This window comes from Boleophthalmus pectinirostris, unplaced genomic scaffold (assembly GCF_026225935.1).
Source record: "Boleophthalmus pectinirostris isolate CB_2022bp ecotype Guang Dong unplaced genomic scaffold, ASM2622593v1 HiC_scaffold_18, whole genome shotgun sequence".
Classification (NCBI taxonomy): domain Eukaryota; kingdom Metazoa; phylum Chordata; class Actinopteri; order Gobiiformes; family Gobiidae; genus Boleophthalmus; species Boleophthalmus pectinirostris.
In genome coordinates, this window is record NW_026571133.1 from 29,233,356 (window position 1) to 29,254,272 (window position 20,917).

The 20,917-nt window shown below is 37.7% G+C and overlaps 1 protein-coding gene across 1 annotated transcript in view; it reads right to left on the minus strand.

The window, feature by feature from the left end:
• The window catches only part of pdlim5b (PDZ and LIM domain 5b), a 30,317-nt gene that overhangs the window by 8,530 nt on the left and 870 nt on the right, over nucleotides 1-20,917 (minus strand). The window contains exons 2-5 of the mRNA XM_020925239.2: nucleotides 17,364-17,469; nucleotides 8,330-8,481; nucleotides 2,302-2,335; nucleotides 1,746-2,089 (exon numbers count right to left, since the gene is read on the minus strand). Of these exons, the coding sequence (XP_020780898.1) occupies nucleotides 1,746-2,089; nucleotides 2,302-2,335; nucleotides 8,330-8,481; nucleotides 17,364-17,462 (629 nt within the window). The 5' untranslated portion in view covers nucleotides 17,463-17,469. The remainder of the gene's footprint in view (nucleotides 1-1,745; nucleotides 2,090-2,301; nucleotides 2,336-8,329; nucleotides 8,482-17,363; nucleotides 17,470-20,917) is intronic.

Below are 20,917 nucleotides of genomic sequence, written 5' to 3' on the forward strand. Positions count from 1 at the left end.
ATGGCACCTGTGTTGTAAATCAATGCAATAGGTGGAGAAATGGTCCAAAATCTTCAAAAGAGGGAAATTATATGGTATGAGATAATATTTGAATAACTGACATGAGACATTGAGTGGCCTCGGCTGGACACTTTGATGACAGATTCCATGCTACTCACAGCTGTACACAGAGGTGGTTAGTACTTGGTCAAATTTACATGTATTTTAAAAAATCTATAAATTTGTACTTTTCAGAATAGTTTTCAAACACAACATTAATCCTACTTAAGTTATAAATCTGACAATTTAACAGTGCTCTTAACTGAAGTAAAGGTTTTAGTTACTCTTACCACTGAGTCTAGTGTCTAGTGACAAGATTTATGCGGTCAAAAACAAATTATTTGATATATTTCAGATATTATTTCATTTTTTTTTTTATTTGGGTTGTTTTGTGATGTCATTTGAAAAGGCCAGAGGTTGTTTTGTTGTTTAATTACATTATGTAAACCATAAACCATTCATAAATTAGATTTAAATTAGACAGTTACTCGTACAGTTGCTCTTATTTGAGCAGTAGATACTTTTTACTTTTTGTAATCTTAGTTGTCAAACTTGGTACTTCTACTTGAGTTATTTATGAAGTAACACTGATTCATGGCTACACTACTCATCTCTGACTGCACAGTAGTAGTATGGAACAGTGTCCTGACAGGCCTATAGCAGCCTTCAGACTAAATACCATGTTAGCGGACAGAAAGTCTTTTTTCTTTTTTTCTTGAGAATATGAATGATGGCAGTACCTCACCAGGCTTTCTCTGAGATGGATTAGTTACAACATTTCATATGAGGCAGTGTGAGAGAAGACAAGTATAGTTGTGAGGTTTTGAGAGGGTCCACGCATGCCTTTGGTAATCACAAACCAGAGATGAGAAAGCTATAATCACATTCCACGTGGTTAGAAAGCTATTGCGCCACATACAGAATATTATCATTCAGAACACTAACTTGGTTTGCATCTCTTCTTCCTCCTGTGGGCAAAGAAGCAGAAATGGAAAAGGACTGAAGCCAAAGGACTGAGCAAAGTCCCTATTAAATTAGCTGGAAATTAATGGCCCTTCTGAGAGAATTAACCAGTTAACCAACACAAGTCGGCAGGCAAAGACATGGAAGAGAACATTTCAATAGGGGCAGTTTACAATTAAGAGTGTGTTAGGAATGGTTAGGAACAACTCAGACAACTTTTGAGTAAAAAAGTATGATTGTGGAATATTGTCTGACATCTAGTGGTTAGTGATGAGACTGCGCTCAAATACTCCAAGTGAAAATTGCATCCAGATTAAAGTGTACACTATCTAACAGTCTTCATATGTTTAGGGTGTCAATCCCTGGCTTTAACATGAAAGCAGAACATGGCAGTTGGCACATAATGAAACAGCCCTGTTAAATCCACAGTGTGGTGTGGTCTAGAAAACTTCTACAGATGTAGCAGGACTTAAGTCAATTTATGTTGTCTAGTCTTTGTTCTCTTTCCTGTGTCAACACAGCTGGTCTAAAACATGATATACACAGTTTAAGATTAAAAGAGGGAGAGCTGGGAAGAAATTCTACACTTATGTTTTATATTGTCAGTGTGTTTATAGTTTTACTTGAATTTCTGACAATCCGAAAACATTTGTGTCACAGTATAAAGATGTTTTGCTACTAAACCAATAGAGCTATTATTGGTTATTTAACAGGAGTGCTAATAATATGCATTTTAAACATACCCATTGAGGACATCTGAAAGGCCCTGGCTCTCCAGCAGGCCCCTCCTTTGCCCCATGACAACCTCACAAGCGTTAGTGCTGGAGTAGAGGTTTATGGGGGAGTTATAGACGGATGGCTGCGGGACAGTGGGCAGGGAGGATGTGGCTGGTGTGAACGCAGAAGATTCCGAGGGGATGGAGGCTACTTTGGGGGGAGTGGTGGTGCGGCTGTTCACTCCAAAGGGCCTGGGCGTCTGGTTGCATGCAGGACTGACCTGAGCTGGGGTCTTACTGGTGATGGAGGCCGTGGGGTTTGAAGCGGTGTGGGTGATGGGCACAGGTTTAATGATCTCCTGAGCTTCGCCCTGGGTGAAGGTGAGAACACAAAACGTGCAAACACAGCAGATCCACAGTCAAACCATGCATGACAAAAAAGTGCACATTATGGCATTCATGAGCAGAGAAACAAGTTAATCACACCTTCGACATTTAATTATTTAAATCAGTTGGGAGAGCTACACATTCGTTGTTCAAATTATCCAGCCAAAATTATAGTTATAATTTTTTATTGTCTTACCTTAGGCAATCCATTATTGGGGGCACTGGATGGTCTGTGGAGAAAGAAAAAAAATATATAACAGAGTAAAAATAAACTAAAACACCTGCGGCAAAATAAACAACATTTGGATCATAAAGATTACTAAATGTTGCTGGACTTTTGGTTCTACATTGAAAGCATATGTACTGTATATGGGCATAACCTAATACACTGACCTTTCTAACTGTAGGAAAGTTGGCATGGAAAATTGTGTGGAATTTGTAATTACTGAACAAAATATGTAAAAGCATTGGTATGTCTGAAAACATGGATCATGGATGGGTGTGTCTGATTTTCATAAGGATGATGTGGGGTTTTTTGTTTTTGTTATAATCTGTTGACTATGTTGACTACAGATCACTTAGATTTGCTTTAAATAGCTTTTAACTGCTCAATTTTGAGGTTTTTGACAAATAATTTTTGAGATTGCTTTGTTTTAGAACAACTATTTGATGTCATGAAATTATTTCAGTCTGTGATTTCAGAAATGTTATTCCTTAAAATAAATCTAATGAAACATGAATGGAGGCAGCTGCCCTTGTTAACAATGCATTCTTTAAGGCCCAGTGCTTTCAGACAATACGTCCCCTATTACTCATTAAAAACAAATCACAAACCCTAGTCTGGCGAATAAGGAAGGCTGTTCCGGACCCTGGCCTCCGGTATGTCCGCTGGCATCCTTCCTCCCTCTGCCAAATTAGACCAACAAGCACGCACTCACACATTTCCTTTTGGACAACAGAGGCTAGCACCAGATCAGAGCCCCACCCATCTCCTCACCAATTCAGACCTGACCCTAATAGAATCAACAGCAGTCAGATTCTTCACACTAGCCACCAACAATATATAACAGGATGCCTATTTTCCAAACTTGGATGGATTTGCTTATGGAGAAAAATGACAAACACAGTTTCATTCCACACTCCATATGAAGTGAAATCTGCACAATGGGTCAGTCTATAACATCAGAAAGACAGAGGGAGAAAGCAGCATGGTTTGACACTCAATTCAGCTCTTTTCTAGGGTGGTCCCAAAAACATCTGCTTCCTGGTTTGGAGTTTCCAAGCCACTCTGGTCAGGTGTGGCTTCACTTCACAACAATCAGAAAGATTCCATTGGATATTTGATCATGCTCATAAGATGGAAATCATAAACCTAAATTAGTGGTTAATGAAATAACACAATGGTGTTAACGGTTTCTGTATTAGATCAGACAACTTGTAATGAGTCTGACTGACTACGCATCAGGCACTATAAAACAGTAATCTCTAATGAAACTACAAATTCAATTATTAATTAACTAGGAGGAAGGACTAAACCTTATCACAGAACAAAATAATGTGTAAAGTGGACCTAACCAGATTTCACCCATTAAACAAGGATTCAAATCAGACAACTCAGACTTAAAGGTGCATTGTGTAACTTGTCTGGTGGAGGGCCCATCAAACCCTTTTCTCTGTGGAAATATTGTTGCTTTGTCTGGAATGTTTCATAGTATGGTATTAAATCTTTCTATTGTCATGAAGACCAAACCAGCGCAAGTTACAGGTCAGATCTGTGGAGAGGAAACCCTACTCACAGTCAGAAACAGTTTTTTTTCTTTTTTTCTTTTCTATTTTTGGTATTTTTGAGCTGTAAAGCCACTTGTAACTGAACAAATGTAAGGTAGAGCTATTTAATGTCATACTGGGGGACATTCCAGGCAGAGCAATGGCATATCCATAGAAACAAGCAGATGACAGATCTCCATAGGAACAGATTGCCAATTCTCATCTCAGTGAAATTTTGAGGTATACATCATGTCCTTGATGTCAGATAATAGATAATAGATGATAATATGCAATTATTATTTTCAGCATATCATTATTATAATTATTCAATGTCAAGACAGAGACAGAGACTTTCTCCTGTTTCATTTCACTTGCCAGTTTACCCAGGAATAAGCCCGGGGGAAAGGCGTCTCAACACAGTTCCAAAGCCCACTATCTGTTTAGGAGCCAAGAGAAACAGTCTGGCATATGGCACTAGGTTCTAATGTGGACTACTTGTAATATAAATCCCTCCTCAATGAAAAAATTCTGCACCTTTAGTAACAGGAAAAAAGATTTCATATAGCAATTGTAAAGTATTAAACACATTAAAATGAAGATGAAATTCAAAGGTAAATAAATTGTCCCAATTGTGTTTGTTTTGTGTAATAAATTCTGACACAGTGGGAGATCTGCCACACATCTGTTTTCCAAGGTTCACCACAGCAAAAATACAGTGCATGGAATGAGAAAAACAAGGAAACCAAAACAAATTATATAAAGTAGGACTGGAGCCAGCCAATATGGAAAAAGTATAAGTCTTTTTTGTTTGTCTACATAGTTCCATGTCTACACATCATTTCTCTCTTCCAAAATGCCCTTATTTGTCCAGGAAAGATATTCTAATGTGTCTGAATACTGCAGAGAAAAGATTAAGCAGACATGTTAGCAGCTATTTTCGGAAGCTCAGTACAGTTAACTAGACAGCCTGACGGTGCTGTCAGTTGCCTGGATACCAACATTGTTTGTGCATGTCTCTGTTTGTCCACATGAGATACAGCAGGGCACTTGTCTTTATCACAGTCACACGGACTTTGTTGATATGGGACATTTGGCTTACGCGTCATAATAAAAGAAAATCTGTGACCAAATGATAATGTCTAAAAGACATGAAATACAATGAGGAATAGCAATGGATGTGTTAAATCCATGTTTATTATAGATAATAATCAAGTAGGATTATTCACTGGAAATGGATCAGGAACACTTCCAAAAGTCTCCCTAAAAAGCAGACCATAGAAGACATTGGACTGAAGAGCCTGACATTATGTAACTTTTCTGGTTCCTTGTTATGTTATTGCTTTACCTAGAAAGTTCCAAGGTGTGACATTAATCTTAACTCCATGGAGATAAACAGGTGATGCTGCTAGGAAAAGTTACTAAACTCCACTCATATTTTTAGCAATAAAACCTCTTATGCAAGATACATTAGTTAAATGCCATATATTTCAACGCAATAACATTTCCATGGAGAAACATAGATAGGGCACCTTTAAATTATGTTGATTATGAAGATTTAAAAGGCTCACATTGCATTTACAGTTCCTGGTTCCTCTACCCTACACTAATAGGTTTGCCATACTGCAAAGACAGATTCAAATTTGCATTTAATAGTAGCCAGAATACTCTACTTAATCAAGAACAGGCCCACTGACATAACCTGAAAGGGAAGATTTTTTCCTTGTGGTTGGATCCATGGTCTATTCCAACCACAGTTAGATAAGCCACTACTTAACTTCATGCATCATTTGAAAGCATGTCCAGACGAAAATTACGGCCCCTTTCCCTTCTCACTCCGTTACTGACCAACATATCACATCTGGCCCAGGGTAGCCATAGCATTCAGCAGGGGTTAGCTTGTCCTCCAATTCACCCCTTTAAACCACAGAGTAGGTGCACGTTGGCGATCACAAACGACCACACACTTTCTTGAACTTAAACTGGACCCTACAAAGTGACCCTCTTTTATAAACATCTGTCAAGCAGCTTCCAGTTTAACAACAGAGCAGAGCTTCTTAATCAAGTTGGAAAGGGCAGCTCCAGGTCATGTGACAAAAACACTGTCTATGGTAGATTTACACAGTGAGGTAAAAAGATCTAAAGAAGTTCTTGTCTAAACATTGAGACATGCTATAACCTGTGATGAGGTCTATTACAGGTTTTGGAAGCCAGGTGGAGACGGCCACAACCTCAGCAGAGTGGTGTTTCATTGCACCCCAACAGCAGTTTTCAATACAATAAATAAACATCAATTAGCATACCTTCCTAAGACCACTTCCTCTACTGCTGCCTACTATGGAAAGAGCAGAGAACATGGAGTCCCTTTCCAAAGTACTACTTCACTGTCATAAATAGTTAAGAGCGATGATGGACAAGACTTTCAGTTACTTCAAGGAGTAAGAGCTCCACAAATTCACTCGCTCACTATGAAAAATTTGGGGGTAAACTATCGACTAATTTCACCAAAATTTCATTGATATCTTTTGGCACGTACCAAGTATTTTTATTTTTTAAATCTAGCAACATTATTTGGATCTGCAGCAACACAAACATTTTTATACAATTAAGTTATGCTATTGAAATGTCCCTATACTTACAAGAAGGCAAGAAAAACAAGGCACAGTCATGTATCCTCAAAGTCAAGAGGTTGCGTTAGGACACGTCCTTGCTGTGTTAAATCTAGTTGGTGATTAAAAGGAAAGGTGTTAAGTCACTAAATAAAACCTTCTATCATAAAAACAACACAAGCCATTAATTGCCAAGATGTAGCCCTCCTTATAAACTCAGTTGGACACTAAACACTTCATTCAAACAGTAGACACTAGAACAGTAGACACTAAATATATTACTAAGCTTTCATTAACAATAAAACAACATTAGGTCCCCCAATATAATAGTACTCTGGTCACATCAGGAGCAGAATTTTCTAGTGCAAATGACAAGTGGGATAACTGCTTTGCCAAAAACAACACATTTCTTCCTTGATATGGTCATCTCATAAACTCTACATTTATTTAAATAATTAGAATACGAATGGCACCATGAGAAACTCTAGTCTTCACAGTTACCTTTGTAAGCACTTGTAGAAGGTTTATTGGTCTTGACTGGTGTGTGATCTTAAATGGAGCTATAAATAAACCAAATCAAAATGAAATGAAACATGCAACAAGTGGCTCTTTGTTTACGACATGTTCTTGTAGTTTACATTTTCCCCGTGAGCTGAGCATGTCTGATGTCTCACTGTGTCTTTGTTACACTGCAGATTACATCCAGCTGTGGGACTGGGCTATTTTGGGACTATTTTCTCACGATCAGAGCCCCAGGGGCTGCTCCGTTCTTTGATGTGTGCTAATGGAATGACAGATAGCTAGCTAGTTTCTGGTGACATGTTTTACATTGTACAGTTCTAAATCCTGACACCAACTTGGCGCTTGAGCTTGTAATGGAATATTGAAATTCATAACAAAGATGATTCTAGCATAACATTGAATAATGTAGTTCAGATGATTCATTGAGAAAGATTAACGTGTCTATCAGAGCTTGGGGTACAGGCCTTAAGGAATTAGAGTCGGATCAGTGTTTCTCTGATTGGTTAATCCGCCTGTCAATCACACCCATCGGAAATAATGAAGACAGTGTATGAGACTGTAATATCTTTGTTAAGTAGAGTAAAAGCCTGTATAGTCATAACTGGTCAAGCAAAGTATTATATAATATGTAAAAATGTAACAAAAAACAAAAAACACACATATTGCCATTAAAACGCATACAGCAATTAACAAACTTTACCGGGGTTACAGCTAATCAAGTCGTACATTAATTGAGCTATGAATGTATTTTTACACTAATATAGTTTTATTTAGTTTGTTTTATTTGAATGATTTAACCATTGTCTAACGACTCAAAAACTGTAACTCTCTATTTGGTCGATTAGCATTAGTCAATCAGTTAGTCTTAAATCAGAGTTGTTTGAAGAGAAACAACCCCAAAACTTTTCGCTAAACACTGATAATATGCCTAATGTTAATTGACTGTACAGAAGTTGTCTCAAGAAGCCTCAGCTATTCTCATTCGGCACATGTGAAATGCAGACGTTTCAGCATTGGCTCTTACGTGCTTTGCAGTCTAGGTAAACACTAGGTAAACATTAGAACAAAAGAGGATGTGGTGTAGTGATGTAATGGGTCTTGACAGGTGAGAGCTGCACATAGAACATGTCTTTATCTGTGGTTTTGGCAGTTTCACGTTAAGATTAAGACACACCCACTGAGGATCTTCTTGTTTATACTTCCCTTTTGCTTTAGGTCTGTGGTTTATGACATAACATTTATGTGAAGATGTTTTCTCTACATACATTAAAGGATTCAAAGGAGGTCAAAAGTGAGGAAATATATAAGTAAAGTATAATGCAGTATTACTTCTGTAGGGTGAGGCTGAGCTGGTCTGTGCTGGCTTTGATCTTGTTCTGAGCCTCCAGGTGGTTCATGCCCTCAGTGGAAATGCCGTTTATCGACAAAATGATGTCTCCAACAACCATCTTTGCTTTGGCTGCCTTTCCTCCATCGGTCACCTGCCCACAGAACAGAACAGACTGCAGTTAGAATACATATATGTACATTTACACTTTTCATTCTATGGGGTATAGGCACAATTTGTTTATTATTTGACAAGTAGTTTATTATTGCGCATCATAAATTTTAACAGCACTGGTAGATACTGCACATTTTTTTTTGTGTAATTTGTACTTTCCTTTTCACTTCCTGACTTGCATAACCTTTAGCTGATAAGATAGGCATCTTACTCTAAAACAACAACATGACCAGGGAAAACATTCCAACAGCAGTGAATCAAATGGCTGCACATCAAAACCACACCACAGGTTTAATTAAAATGATGGAAAATCTGAATGTTTAAAAGCTCCAAGTCTCATAGTTCAGATGTGCATATTGTGGAGTCATAGTATTCATTCTAATAAAGAACTATTAGACTTTTGAGCTATGAAAGGTATGCTTTAACATATCTTAAATGGTGGACTGCTGAAGTAACAGTGGTTATTTGTGGTGCCAGAAGAAATAAAAGCAGTATGCTAGTGTATACAGGAAAGCTACTTTTCAATAAACTGAGAATGAGAATGAGAGTTTATTTGCTGTAACTGGCTGCCTGCGTAAACATCATTCACTTCCAAAGCGTTTCATAAGTGTTCCTCACGCCCTGACAAGTGTTAACAGAAAGTATCACGTCATAGGCTCTGACATAGGGATGACTTTGACCTGGAGTGGCAGGATTGAGTTAACCTTTTGTAAACACGTCATTCTCCACTCCTCCACTCTTACCTCATCAAGCCTGCACAGCCCCACTTCAGCACAGGACTAGCTGTACTTTGACAAAATGTATTTTCTTTTGATCATATCTGTATGACATCCATCAATGTTGTCAAACATATTTTCCCATTGTCAAATGGGAAAATATGTTAAAAAAAAAAAAAAAAACTTTTCTTTTCATATACCACATTATACAATTTCCAAAAAGAAGTATAACATTGTGGTAAATGAGAAGCCTGAGTTTGCTTACCAACTCAAGCTTCTCATTAATGTAGATTACAAAATTTATCTTTCATTTTTTGTCCATCTGAGAGAAATGTAAGTGTAAGAACTGTTAATCAATACTTGAGTTATCTGTCCAATGTAAGCCAGTCCAGAGTCTTGCATTTTATATGAATAATAAAATACAATTTCAGTTCTATGTAGCTTTTCAAGCTTGTTTCCATGGAGAATTTACTGCTTTACTTGGAATGTTCCATTATCTCTCTGGCATTTGTTTTCAATTTCAGTTTTCATTACTTAATATGAGGCATTATTACTGTGAACCGGGTCTGCTCTCAACAGATCTGACCTGTCCCTTCACCTGCTTGTTTCTATGAAGATGCGTTTAATGCCATACTGTGGAGATTCCAGGCAGATCCAGTAAATGGCAGACCCTCCACCAGAAGGAGCTACATACTGTACCTTCAATTTCCACAGTTATACAACCTTAACTGTATTTCTATTGCTTTTGTGAAACTCAATATTGTAACTGCATGTTGTTCCAGGTTGACGTAGGACTTAACAGCTATTTTCAACACCCACCCCACACATTGGTACATAAATAAAGCTCCATTGTGTGGGCAAAAAGAGAAAATACCAAAAAACCTCAGCTGAAGAATGAGGAAGTGACAGTAGAGAAAACAGCGTCACGTCTGACTGGAGCCAGGCGTTTCTCCACTCATTATCAAGTAAATCAGGAGCGGGAAGTGGCCAATGCATAGCTCCGGCTGATGTATGCATACCATCGTCTAGGAAACGTATGGAGCAGCAACCTTCCAGCTCTGAGAGGACACGGGGCCCACAGGCTGTAAAAGTGTGTCCAAAGTACTTACTCAGGCCTGGTTCACACTGCACACATTTAGTGAGGGGGTCTGATTCATTTACTTTGAACTGAATGACTCACAGTCACTTTGTACACAGGGGATCAATAAAACCACTGAGCAAAAGCAGCTTGCATTAAGATGTGTAAAGGATGGTATTAATAACGGCAGTAGGAATCCAACAATTTCTGAAGGATTTTTCTTCCAAATTAACCAAATCAAATTAAACTTCTTCTGTTGTTTTGGCTAACATTAAACCAGGACCAATATCCAGGACTGCATGTTAATCTGGCATGGGATAGATACTTCTTTTTGGCACAATTTCACCTGGTTTAAACACGATTTATGTAAAGAAATTATTTTAAATTTTTTTTTTTTTTATTGAAGAGAGTCTCAAAACAATTATGTTTACAGTCAAAAGTAAATTCTATTCTTACATTTTATGAAGCAAAAAGATTGGGGAGAAAAAAGTAAAGAATTGTAATTTCTGTAATGAATGTTCAATTATTGTGAGGTGGAATAGCGTGGTCACATTTCTCACTGAGTAAGGCACTTTAGAGAAGGCTGGTGGTGAACAGGGAGTTCTTTATGGAGCCTTAGGCCCTGCAGTCAGCCTGTCTTTCACACATAGATACAAGACAAATAGATGTTACAGTAAGAATCCCAGGCATGCACCACTCCAAATATAAATCTTCTCAAACAGTCATGACAGTGAACAGACACTGAAACTGAAACTTTGCATGCACCAAAATAAGATTTCACTTAAACAAATGCAGAAATTAAAAAAAGAAAAAGCTGGGTTGCGTTAAAGATTTTTTATCTCATATATCTGAGCAAATTTGTCTTGTCTCAGGTGAGCACAGTTTTATTTTATAAGCAGCTCTTGAAGCCAAAAAATGTCCACAGCATGATGTCTGGATCTCTGTAGAAAGCATTTTATTTTCAGATAATTAAGAAGTGCACATCAACATTCTCTTTGTTGTTAGTTTAACCGTCACAAAAGTCTACACTGGTCTCCAAGAGTTGTGAAAATCACTTATAAAGTCATTGCCATGAATAATTAGATGCTCAGAACTTAAAAGGTAATTTAAGAATAACTTTGGAATACTGCAAGCTCGTTCTGTTTTCATTTTTTTAAGACAGTATAAATCAGGTACAGTGCCTTTAACACACACTGTATATGCCTATTCAGTAATTGGCACATTGCAGTTTGATGCTTTAGGATTTCAAACAAGTACTATAATAGATGTGTATGGTCATAGTGTATCTCTACTACTGTGTCTGTGTGGGACGTTAAGGAAACTGAAGCAATGGGAGACTGTGGTCATTCAGAAGTCATGTCACAGGAAGCCTCTGGTGGGAAGAGCTAAACACATTGAGATGCAAGTCACGTCCCAGACAGAAAGCCTTATATGGACAGAGTAGAGCTGCATTGTGTTGTTAAAATATATTTATGTATGGTTGAAGCAGGTTGAGTCACTGTGCATCTAATTAAAACTGGACAAACTGGACCATAAACAACCAGTTATTAGAATGGGAGTGAGTTCTAAAATAACATGTTTTAATAGGCCAGAAAATATGCCAATCTCTCACACACACACACACACAAATATACTAGTATATAAGTAATAAAATATCACAACTTATGGTATAGACTGAAATAGTCAATGAATTCTCCTGATCAAAGTACCACGGTCTGGCCTTGACTGTTTTGTATGCCTGTACGTTACTGGTTGTTAAAATGAGAATGGAAAACTACTTGACCAGTAATGTAAGGTTCTATCATTTTAGTCCTGTAGAAACACATATAAATTAATTTGATACATGAGCTTGTTCAGAAATATACACAACAGAACTTATCTTTCCTAATGAAAGTAGTAAAATGTAGATAAAAGGTGTACCCAGCTAGGGGGAACTCCCCCCTTCTGAAACCAAACGTCCCAATTAGAGCACTTGAGCAGAGGTGGACCTGCGGTTGTCATGGTTTGACCCAGGCTCTTACTACATCAATCAGTCTGCTGGAAAACACGAGATGCCAGGCTGTTTTACTTAGTAGCGCTTTGACACATCACCATGACAACTCACACAAAAACAACACAAAGAACAACTATCATGCCAATGAAGAGTGAATACACTTTGGTCGGGTCAGGGACAACTGCTGCGCCTGATAGGATGAAAGGGCTTTCAGAGGCCGTGTCAGTCAGGCTAAATAGGTATAACACAGGTTTATTCAAATTCACAGACATGATTTAGGAGTGGAGCAATTCAATTACTGTTATATTTTGTACTGTGCAAAGAAAAGGGTAAAAAAGAGGTAGTAAAAATAGACATATTAGAGAAAAGAAAAAGAAATCAATCTGAAATGAAGAAATCTAGTTTTAGCCATTTGTTCATTTAAGGTTCACTGTGTAACTTTTCTGTTGCTTTATGTGGAATTAAAACACATTATAGGTGTTTTTTTATTGCTCAACCATGTATTTTTACTGTGAATGAGGTTGCCTGTCCACAGATGTGACTGTAACTTGGTTTAGGGAGTCACATTCTTGTCTCAGTGGAGATAAGTTTAATTCTATTCTGTGGAATATTTTAGGAAAAGCAATAAGGAAGTGGACCCTCCACCAGAAGAGCAGTGCACCTTCAAGTGAGAGAGGGAGGGAAAATGCTGATCTTTTCAGAAATTTTAAGAATGAAAGATAAAACACCCATAACTTCATAGCTATTGTTTCAATGTGCCATTCAACATTACTGAGAGTGAAGACAGATGCAGTGGGTATAACTGAGAATGACAGCAGACGCAACGCACAGGGATCAAACGCATACTGGAAATAGTACTTTTACACAAGCCATATGGAACTTCAACATATCTCCTGAATGCTGAGCAGACTGTGAATGTCATTGTAAGGCATAGATCAACCGTTAAATAATATGTGATGACTGACAATGGTTTAGTTCATTTGAAGTTGGGGCTTTAAGGTCCAAATCTATTGTAAACTGTTTGACAGCTGTTCACTCTTCTGGAAAGGGTAAGGGTCCTACAAGGGTCCTAAAATACCCCGGGACGGTTTTTACAATTTAGTTGTTTTTTTTCACTGTCAGAGGAATGCAGGAAAGATGCTGGTCAATGTCAGGTCCAACTATGCATGGCTCAGATTTTTCATTCATCTCGCATTTTCTAACAATAACAATACCATGCGTCTCAAATAAACACACTCTCACACTACAGGGCATTTAAAGGGCCCATATCGCACCATTTTCTGACCTATGTTATGATGTTGTTCCCTCATCAAAAACATCCCTGGAGTTGTGTCTCCACTCAAAATAAATATGAATAAATAAAAATGAAAATATTCCACCTCGTGATGTCATGTGGTAATACAAGAAGGGCTCCACTGTGTTTTTAAACTGCATACACCTTCACTAGATGATATTAGCCCTGGAAGTGCCAATCTCTATTGAACTAAAGGTAAAAAGTAGCTGTTAATTTGCAATCTACCACTTCATAACATCACAAGGAGGTACAGCATAGCTGAGCTTTAGAGATTTTTACTGACTAATAATGTAGGATTGTTCAAACACATGTGAATGACACAAAACACAACTCCAGGTATGTTTTTGATGAGGTAACCGCATTATGACATGGCTTAAAGCTCACAGTAGTCAATATGTTATAGGACCTTTAATTGACCTCGGACATTATATATTTGGCTGAATAATTCACAAATTCTACGTTCTAGTAGTTATGATTAAGAGACCTCATCATCCCAGACGATAACGTAAAGTTAAACTTGTTTATTATTTATGATGTCAACCTTAGGCCCATCATGACTTACACTGGGACCAATAACCTAAACCTTTACTCAAGTAAGTCGAGTATTATCACTACTAATTTGCTAAGTTTTTTTGTACAATAACTGCTCTGACTCTCTATACATTAGCAGAGTAGAAGGTTGTTGTTTGTAACACCTCTTGCGTGTACACTTCATAGTACTGGAACACATCTGGAGCCACAGGGCTGGCTGCAAACTCAGGGCTAAAATTAACTTGCATAATGTTCACGCCGAGTATCACATGCCCCTGAAATAACAAATGAAAGGATATGGAGGTCAAGAGGCGAGGTGGGGGTTACAGCAGTGGAAAGATTTGTTATATCTGACCCAAGACTAAATCATAAATCACATTCAAATGTAGGAACTATTTTGTTTGTGTAATATGGTTAGATTTTATTGTACTAATCTCCAAACAAATGAGCATGTTTCACTGAGAGCCACCTGAGCAAACAGGAAGTACTGTCTCATATTAAGTCAACCCCATACTGCATAAATATTCATGTTCCAACATATGGAAAACATCAAGTACATTCAACAATAATGGCCATTTGTATTGCCATTAATTCTGGTAATTATGTTTAGATATGTGATTTGAAAGGAACCTTAAGTAGTTATGGGTCATTAGCAATTGTATTTTTGTCATGTCAAATCTAAAATGTTCAAATATCAAATCACTCAATTCTGAAATATGTTCCGGGGTTCCAGTGTCATAGGCCAGGTTATAATATTGTAAATACTGGTGTTTTTTTTTTTTCTATTTTTTTAAAGATAAGAATTATTTCATCGTTGTGCTGTTTGAATATGGGGGAGTTGCTAATCATGTATCCTGACAAAGTCCTGCTTCATTGGTTCTCCTGAAAAAATTGAGTCTCAGATTCAGCCTTTTGGTTTCAAAGAAAAAGGCTATATATAAAAGTAATATCACATGCCAATACTAAATGAATGAAGTCATGAAGACAAAGAATGTAATGTTTCACAGATCAGCAGGGGCGGGGCTTGCCCAAAGCACTGATGACTCCACAAATAAGTGATGTCGGTGTGACAGTGGACTTAGTCAACACTTTTAAAGCCCTCAGCAACATACCAGCATCACCACAAGAACACACTGTATAAAGCACTTGCTCCACTTTTTATGTGTCTGGATTTCTCATAGCCCTTGCCCAAAAGCCAAGTTTTAAGGATTTTAATTAGTTTGTTTTGTACATTCAGCTGTGTGACCAAGCTTATTTAAAAAATAAATAAATAAAACTACTGAATGCGATAGGTACACATCTCTACAGAAGTCTAAATATGGTCTTAACCAAAGTGCTAAGTTACACCACCTTAAAACAAATACACTTTCATTATATGCATTAGTTTGAACAGACTATATTAACCATAGAAGGACTGACCTTGTATGGGAACATTATGTGCTCCAATGCATTTTACATTCATCATTAACACAGGAGACAGGGCCTAAAAATAGCTATTTGCTTACGCTTGAACCTTAAACTCTCTGATAGCACTGTATAGTTTGTGGAAGCTGTGTTAACTACACCCCTCCTTCTATAAACACATGATATTTAAAATATGTGCTGCTGATCCAACCAACTAAACAATACAGCAGCTTGGTCCCGACACTGAGGTTAGATTTTGATAACAGGAAGACACAGGAAATCAAATGTCTGCACACACAGTTATACAATCCTAACAATGGAGAAAAAAGTGAGTAGGAATTCAAATTCAGTTTATCCTTTTGGTGTAACACTCTTGAACTTAACGATGAAAAATGAAATTAAAACAATTGTAGCATAAGAGCAAGTAAGTAACGACAAATACAAAATATTAAGTTACAATTTCTGCTTTCCTAGCTTCCTGTCTTTTGCAACCAGACTTGTCCCATCTTAAAAGTCAAACCAAGCCTGGTGCTAACTCCTTTTATTCTCACTTTATGTGCCCCAAAGGCTCCAAATAGTTATTACAGAACCACAGCAGACTCAGGTTTCAGCTGTGGTGCCTTTGAGGAACAAGTGCTCAGCATTTGGCATTAAGAGTAACTCCAGGGAGACAGGCCAGGAAAGTTAGCACCTACCATTGGTCTTATCTGGATCACTAAAATGACAGTGTCTCGACGTAGCTATCCCTCTCTGCCAACATAGTCTTTTGTATCAGACAGTCAGTTTATTAAAGGCACAATATATAAGTTTTGTGGTTGAGACCTGCTTGTCTCCAAGGAGATGTTATTATTCGGCATGGAATGTTCCACAGTACAGCATTAAATGTATCTCTTTTGTATTTATTCAATTACAGGTGTTTCATATTGCCCAAAATACCCTGAAAGACCTGCCTTCCAACAGTGAACCTTGCAATAGATTTGCTCAGCAAATTGGCCTTGTGATGCCACTTGCCTACTCTTTGGGGGTAGATGTTAGAGAAGTTGTCAGGTTATCCAAGAAAGGGTTGAAGTAGTGGAGGATAAATAAATGACTTAAACTCTCTTGCAGATAAGTTAAAATCTGTTGAACATTCAAAGCAAAGTAGGAAAAAGAAAAATCTTCATAGAGACAAGCAGGTGGCAGACTGCACACCTGAAAAGTTAGTGCACCTTTAAATTACTTTCAGTTTTCAAACATTTTGATGAATTTGCAATCATTTATCAATCAAAATCAAAATTAAAAAGTTAGCTTATGTGTACCATATGTAACTTTCTGGTGGTGGCACTGGCACATCACCTGCATGATCCCATGGAAACAGGAAGTTTCCATAGTGGAACATTCTGTATAGAGATAGATATGTTTTACTGTAACATTTCCTTGGAAACAAGCAGGGGGAGCCCCTCCACCAGGCTAAATGAGAGTCAGTTTTGTGGTGGTGCATGCCCAAGTTTTACAGTGAAATAAATGTCCAAAATGGAAAAAAAACATGCTTTAATTTGAGTCTCTTTTTGTGACTTAAAAGTTGCATGCTGTGCCTTAATTTTGGTATTTCAATGATTCATTTTTTTCATATTTATTAGGCTTGTATTCAGGAGACATTGCAGAGTTATGCAAGCTTGTTATGATAATAGCAGCGTTCAGAGGAGAAGGGTCAAAAATACAACAATGACTGACAGGGGCCAAGCTTTTGAGAAGGTGCCTAAAACCGGCAGCATAGATGAATGGCTCTCACTGTCAGCGCTCACATACTACATGAGCCACATTCCTCTGAAGTGACAGGAGTAAAGGCCATGACAATGTGACTCACCCGGGACACAGTGAGGGGCAGGCAGAAGTCCTTTCCCCCCTGCAGCCTGAAGCCCCATGGAGCAGGTCCCACCAGACTCACACTGTAACTGCTGCTCATCGTTCACCTGGGTACACACAACAGACACATCACATATACTGTTGTGTAGCAATCTGCACAGTATATTTTGCGAAAATATCCATAACACAATATTGGTTGACTCAATAATCGATATAACAATAAAATAAATTTATAACAACAATGCAAAGTTCTCCATTTGACAGAAGAGTACTGTTTTTGGAAAGTAAAGTAGTCTTTTTTCATATCATGCAGCATTTGAGTAGTGTTCTTTGACTGCTGTGGTTTTAAAGTTATGTCATGTGACGTTTTGTGATGTAATTCTAAACTGGAGTAAACACAGCGGTAAACAGTTAATCCAAGGTGGCTAAGGAAATACTGTGCTGACAAACTGTACTGTGGCCAGCAGGAAAATAAACATTTATAGAGCAATGCCAGAAAACTTTCTCTATTTAGAAGACAATAAAAACTATGGCTCACCAGGCTAGTCCTAAAGAGTAGGAGTTTTGGACCTGACTGAACCTTGACAGGCACACAAACATACAAGCACATTCAATCACTAAGAGCACTTTAAAGATGACCCAACACATTTATAATGACAGAGTAAAATTGGCCAAAGTCAAACACCTCATAGTAACTACTTAAACAGTAAATAGAAACTAAATGACAAGAGATGACACTTACAGACTAAATACAGGAGCTTTACGGTGAAGCCAAAACACGGTATTTAGAAGAGATTACCATAATCATCTCAGATACATTGTAAACCTTTGTTGAACCCAAACAGACTTTGCTTTGTCTGGATTAAAGGTGAAGTCTGGCTCTATCACTACAATCTTGAAGAGCGCATTAACATTCATAAGTGGAAAACAATATGTTGTAGACACACACAGTAAGTCATGAGGCATAATCACACAAGGCTATTTGGACGTAAGCAGAGACATCTAATAATAGTACTCCTTTGGCTGCAGGCCCTTGTTGACAGGCTGAAGGCTTTTATGTGCAGGACTTTGGCATTTACAAAGGGATAAAGTCAGGCTGTCGTCTGTGGGTCCACTCATAAACTACGGTGAATGACACCCAGGGAATTCTGAAATACAAAGTGCAGATAACCATTTGTTTAGTGTGAGGAATGTCCCATCAGCTGTGTGACATGTCAGCACTGTGTCCTTTGACTCCACTTGTGTGTTCTTACTCACAATGGCATATTAATAGCAGGCCTATACAAAACAGCACTGCCAATAGTAAAAATAGTGTAGTAGAACAAAATAGTGTTGTGTCTTTTAAATACAGAGGTCACATTATTAATAGATAAGTGAATATGAGAACGACATGAATCAAAGTCATGGTTGTAAGAAGAGTACATCTTAGTGAGCCACCTGTATTCTATTTGTGTTTGATCGACTGCTTTGTTGATACTAGAGTAATAAATAGACTGGTGTTATTGTGGTGTTACAGCTGAAATGTGTCAATCACAATCTGTCATTAAATCAACATTAGCTGTAAAACAGGGATCTCTAACCTTTTTCCTCCAGTGAGTTACTTTTACAGAATGAAAATGCCAGCAAGCTACACATTTTAGCAGTTGCAAGAAATTTAGTAAGAGTCATGGTATGCCCTAAATGGGGTACAGTTAGAGCTCAGTAAAATATAAACCATTATCCATTTATTAGTGCACAAACCTAGGCACCAAAATGATACATTTACAAAGTTAATAGGCACTTAATTCATCAAATTATAGTTTTTCAGCACAACACGTATTATTCAAAAATCCCTTGGCAAGCTAATTGGAAGGGGGTAGAGAACTACTGGTAGATCCTGAGCAACGGGTTGGAGACTCCTGCTGTATAACAATGAGCATGGCTAATAAAAAAAAAAAACATTTCTTGCATGACTTTAATTCCCAGTACTTTTCCCTTTTTCCCCTTTTTTTAGTCTTTAAATAGCTCCTGAACCTTGTTTCTTTTTTCATTGAGGGTCACAGTAAATAGACATATCACCAACTGAATTAACAGTTTTGAATACTATTTTGTTTATGTGTTGGAGCATATTGGACTTGATTCTTTAAAATGTGCATTTGCTCTATATAGAGCTCTAGATAGACTAATACTACATGTTTTGATCTATCTAGAGTGCTCTGCTCATTGTGAACACATGAGCTCTGCTGTGTGTGAACATGTCTCACCTTTGCCCTGTAGCAGGAAGCCTAGATGTTGACATAAAACATGACAGCCGTGACTGACTTAAACAGTATTATGCATAACTAACAAGCTAGCTAGAGCAGAACCTTTATATTATGTGGAGCTTGTGGGTACTGGGAGTGGCACTGCTGGACAAAGCACAGGCTAACGGGGCATAATAAAGTTAGTGTTAGACAAATGGAAACTTGCCTGTTGGGTAGGGCAGTGGCTTAATTGCCTTACTAAAGACTATTCGATGCCTTGGGAAAAGAGAAGAGTGCGTCACCTGGTCATTTGTATTACGGAACCTAAAGGGGAAGGATCTTTTAAAAGGGACCAGACAAACTTCAGAGCAATACGACATAGAGTTATAAAGAAATAAACTCATTTATGATCTTAAGGTTGTGAGCACCTGGGAAGCCATATCGTTTCAGTTATAGCATATATGGTTTTATCACAAACAATAACTAAATGCCAAAAACCCAATTTATTAAGAATGTGTGAAGGTTAGACATGGAGCCTATTGTTAAAAAGAAATTGGTACTTGGAAAACACACCCATGGTCAAAATAGAGGGTTCAATTCTCTATTCTATTCACAACAGGTTCCATCAGATTAGATTTCATAGGTGTAAACTGGGACATCTCAGCCAAAGTTACCAGAGCTACCATAGCATAGAAACAGATAGTGGCTTTGTTTACATTACATGCACACTCTAAATCTGATTTCTGGAGTTGTAAGACTGTTACATATAAATAGCAAAATCATCTAATCTCTTTCTGATTGTGATCACTCTGATTCCTCGCACCAAATATTGTAATTTATATGTAATTTAAATAACCGTAAATGCCCAGAAATGAGGTAATAATCACATTTTGGTGTGCATGTGAACATAGGCAGTATTAACACTCCCAAACTCTACTCCACTCACATCACACGCTGCTCTTGTCCTAATATGGAGAGAACAAACATCCATTTCGTCATCTCGTGTCTCCACTTGTTTTGCAATCCATAATGATATCATGCATTGACATGAGCAGACACACCTTCATCGTTCCTGAGTAGCGGAAAGACTGTTGCATGCATTCAATAAGCAGGGCCAACATCAACTTTTCTGGGCTACTTGAGGCATGATTGTTCTTGCCTTATCTTTCCTGGTTGTTGATATATTTCAGCACATTCACACCGATTAAGTTCTGCCATTTGGGAAAGTCTGCACAATACACATGAAGGTTGTCAGAAAGTTGATAGCCACTCAGATACTAACAATACAAAATCTAGTATCAAAATTACTTTGAACAGGTAGTGACACTGATTA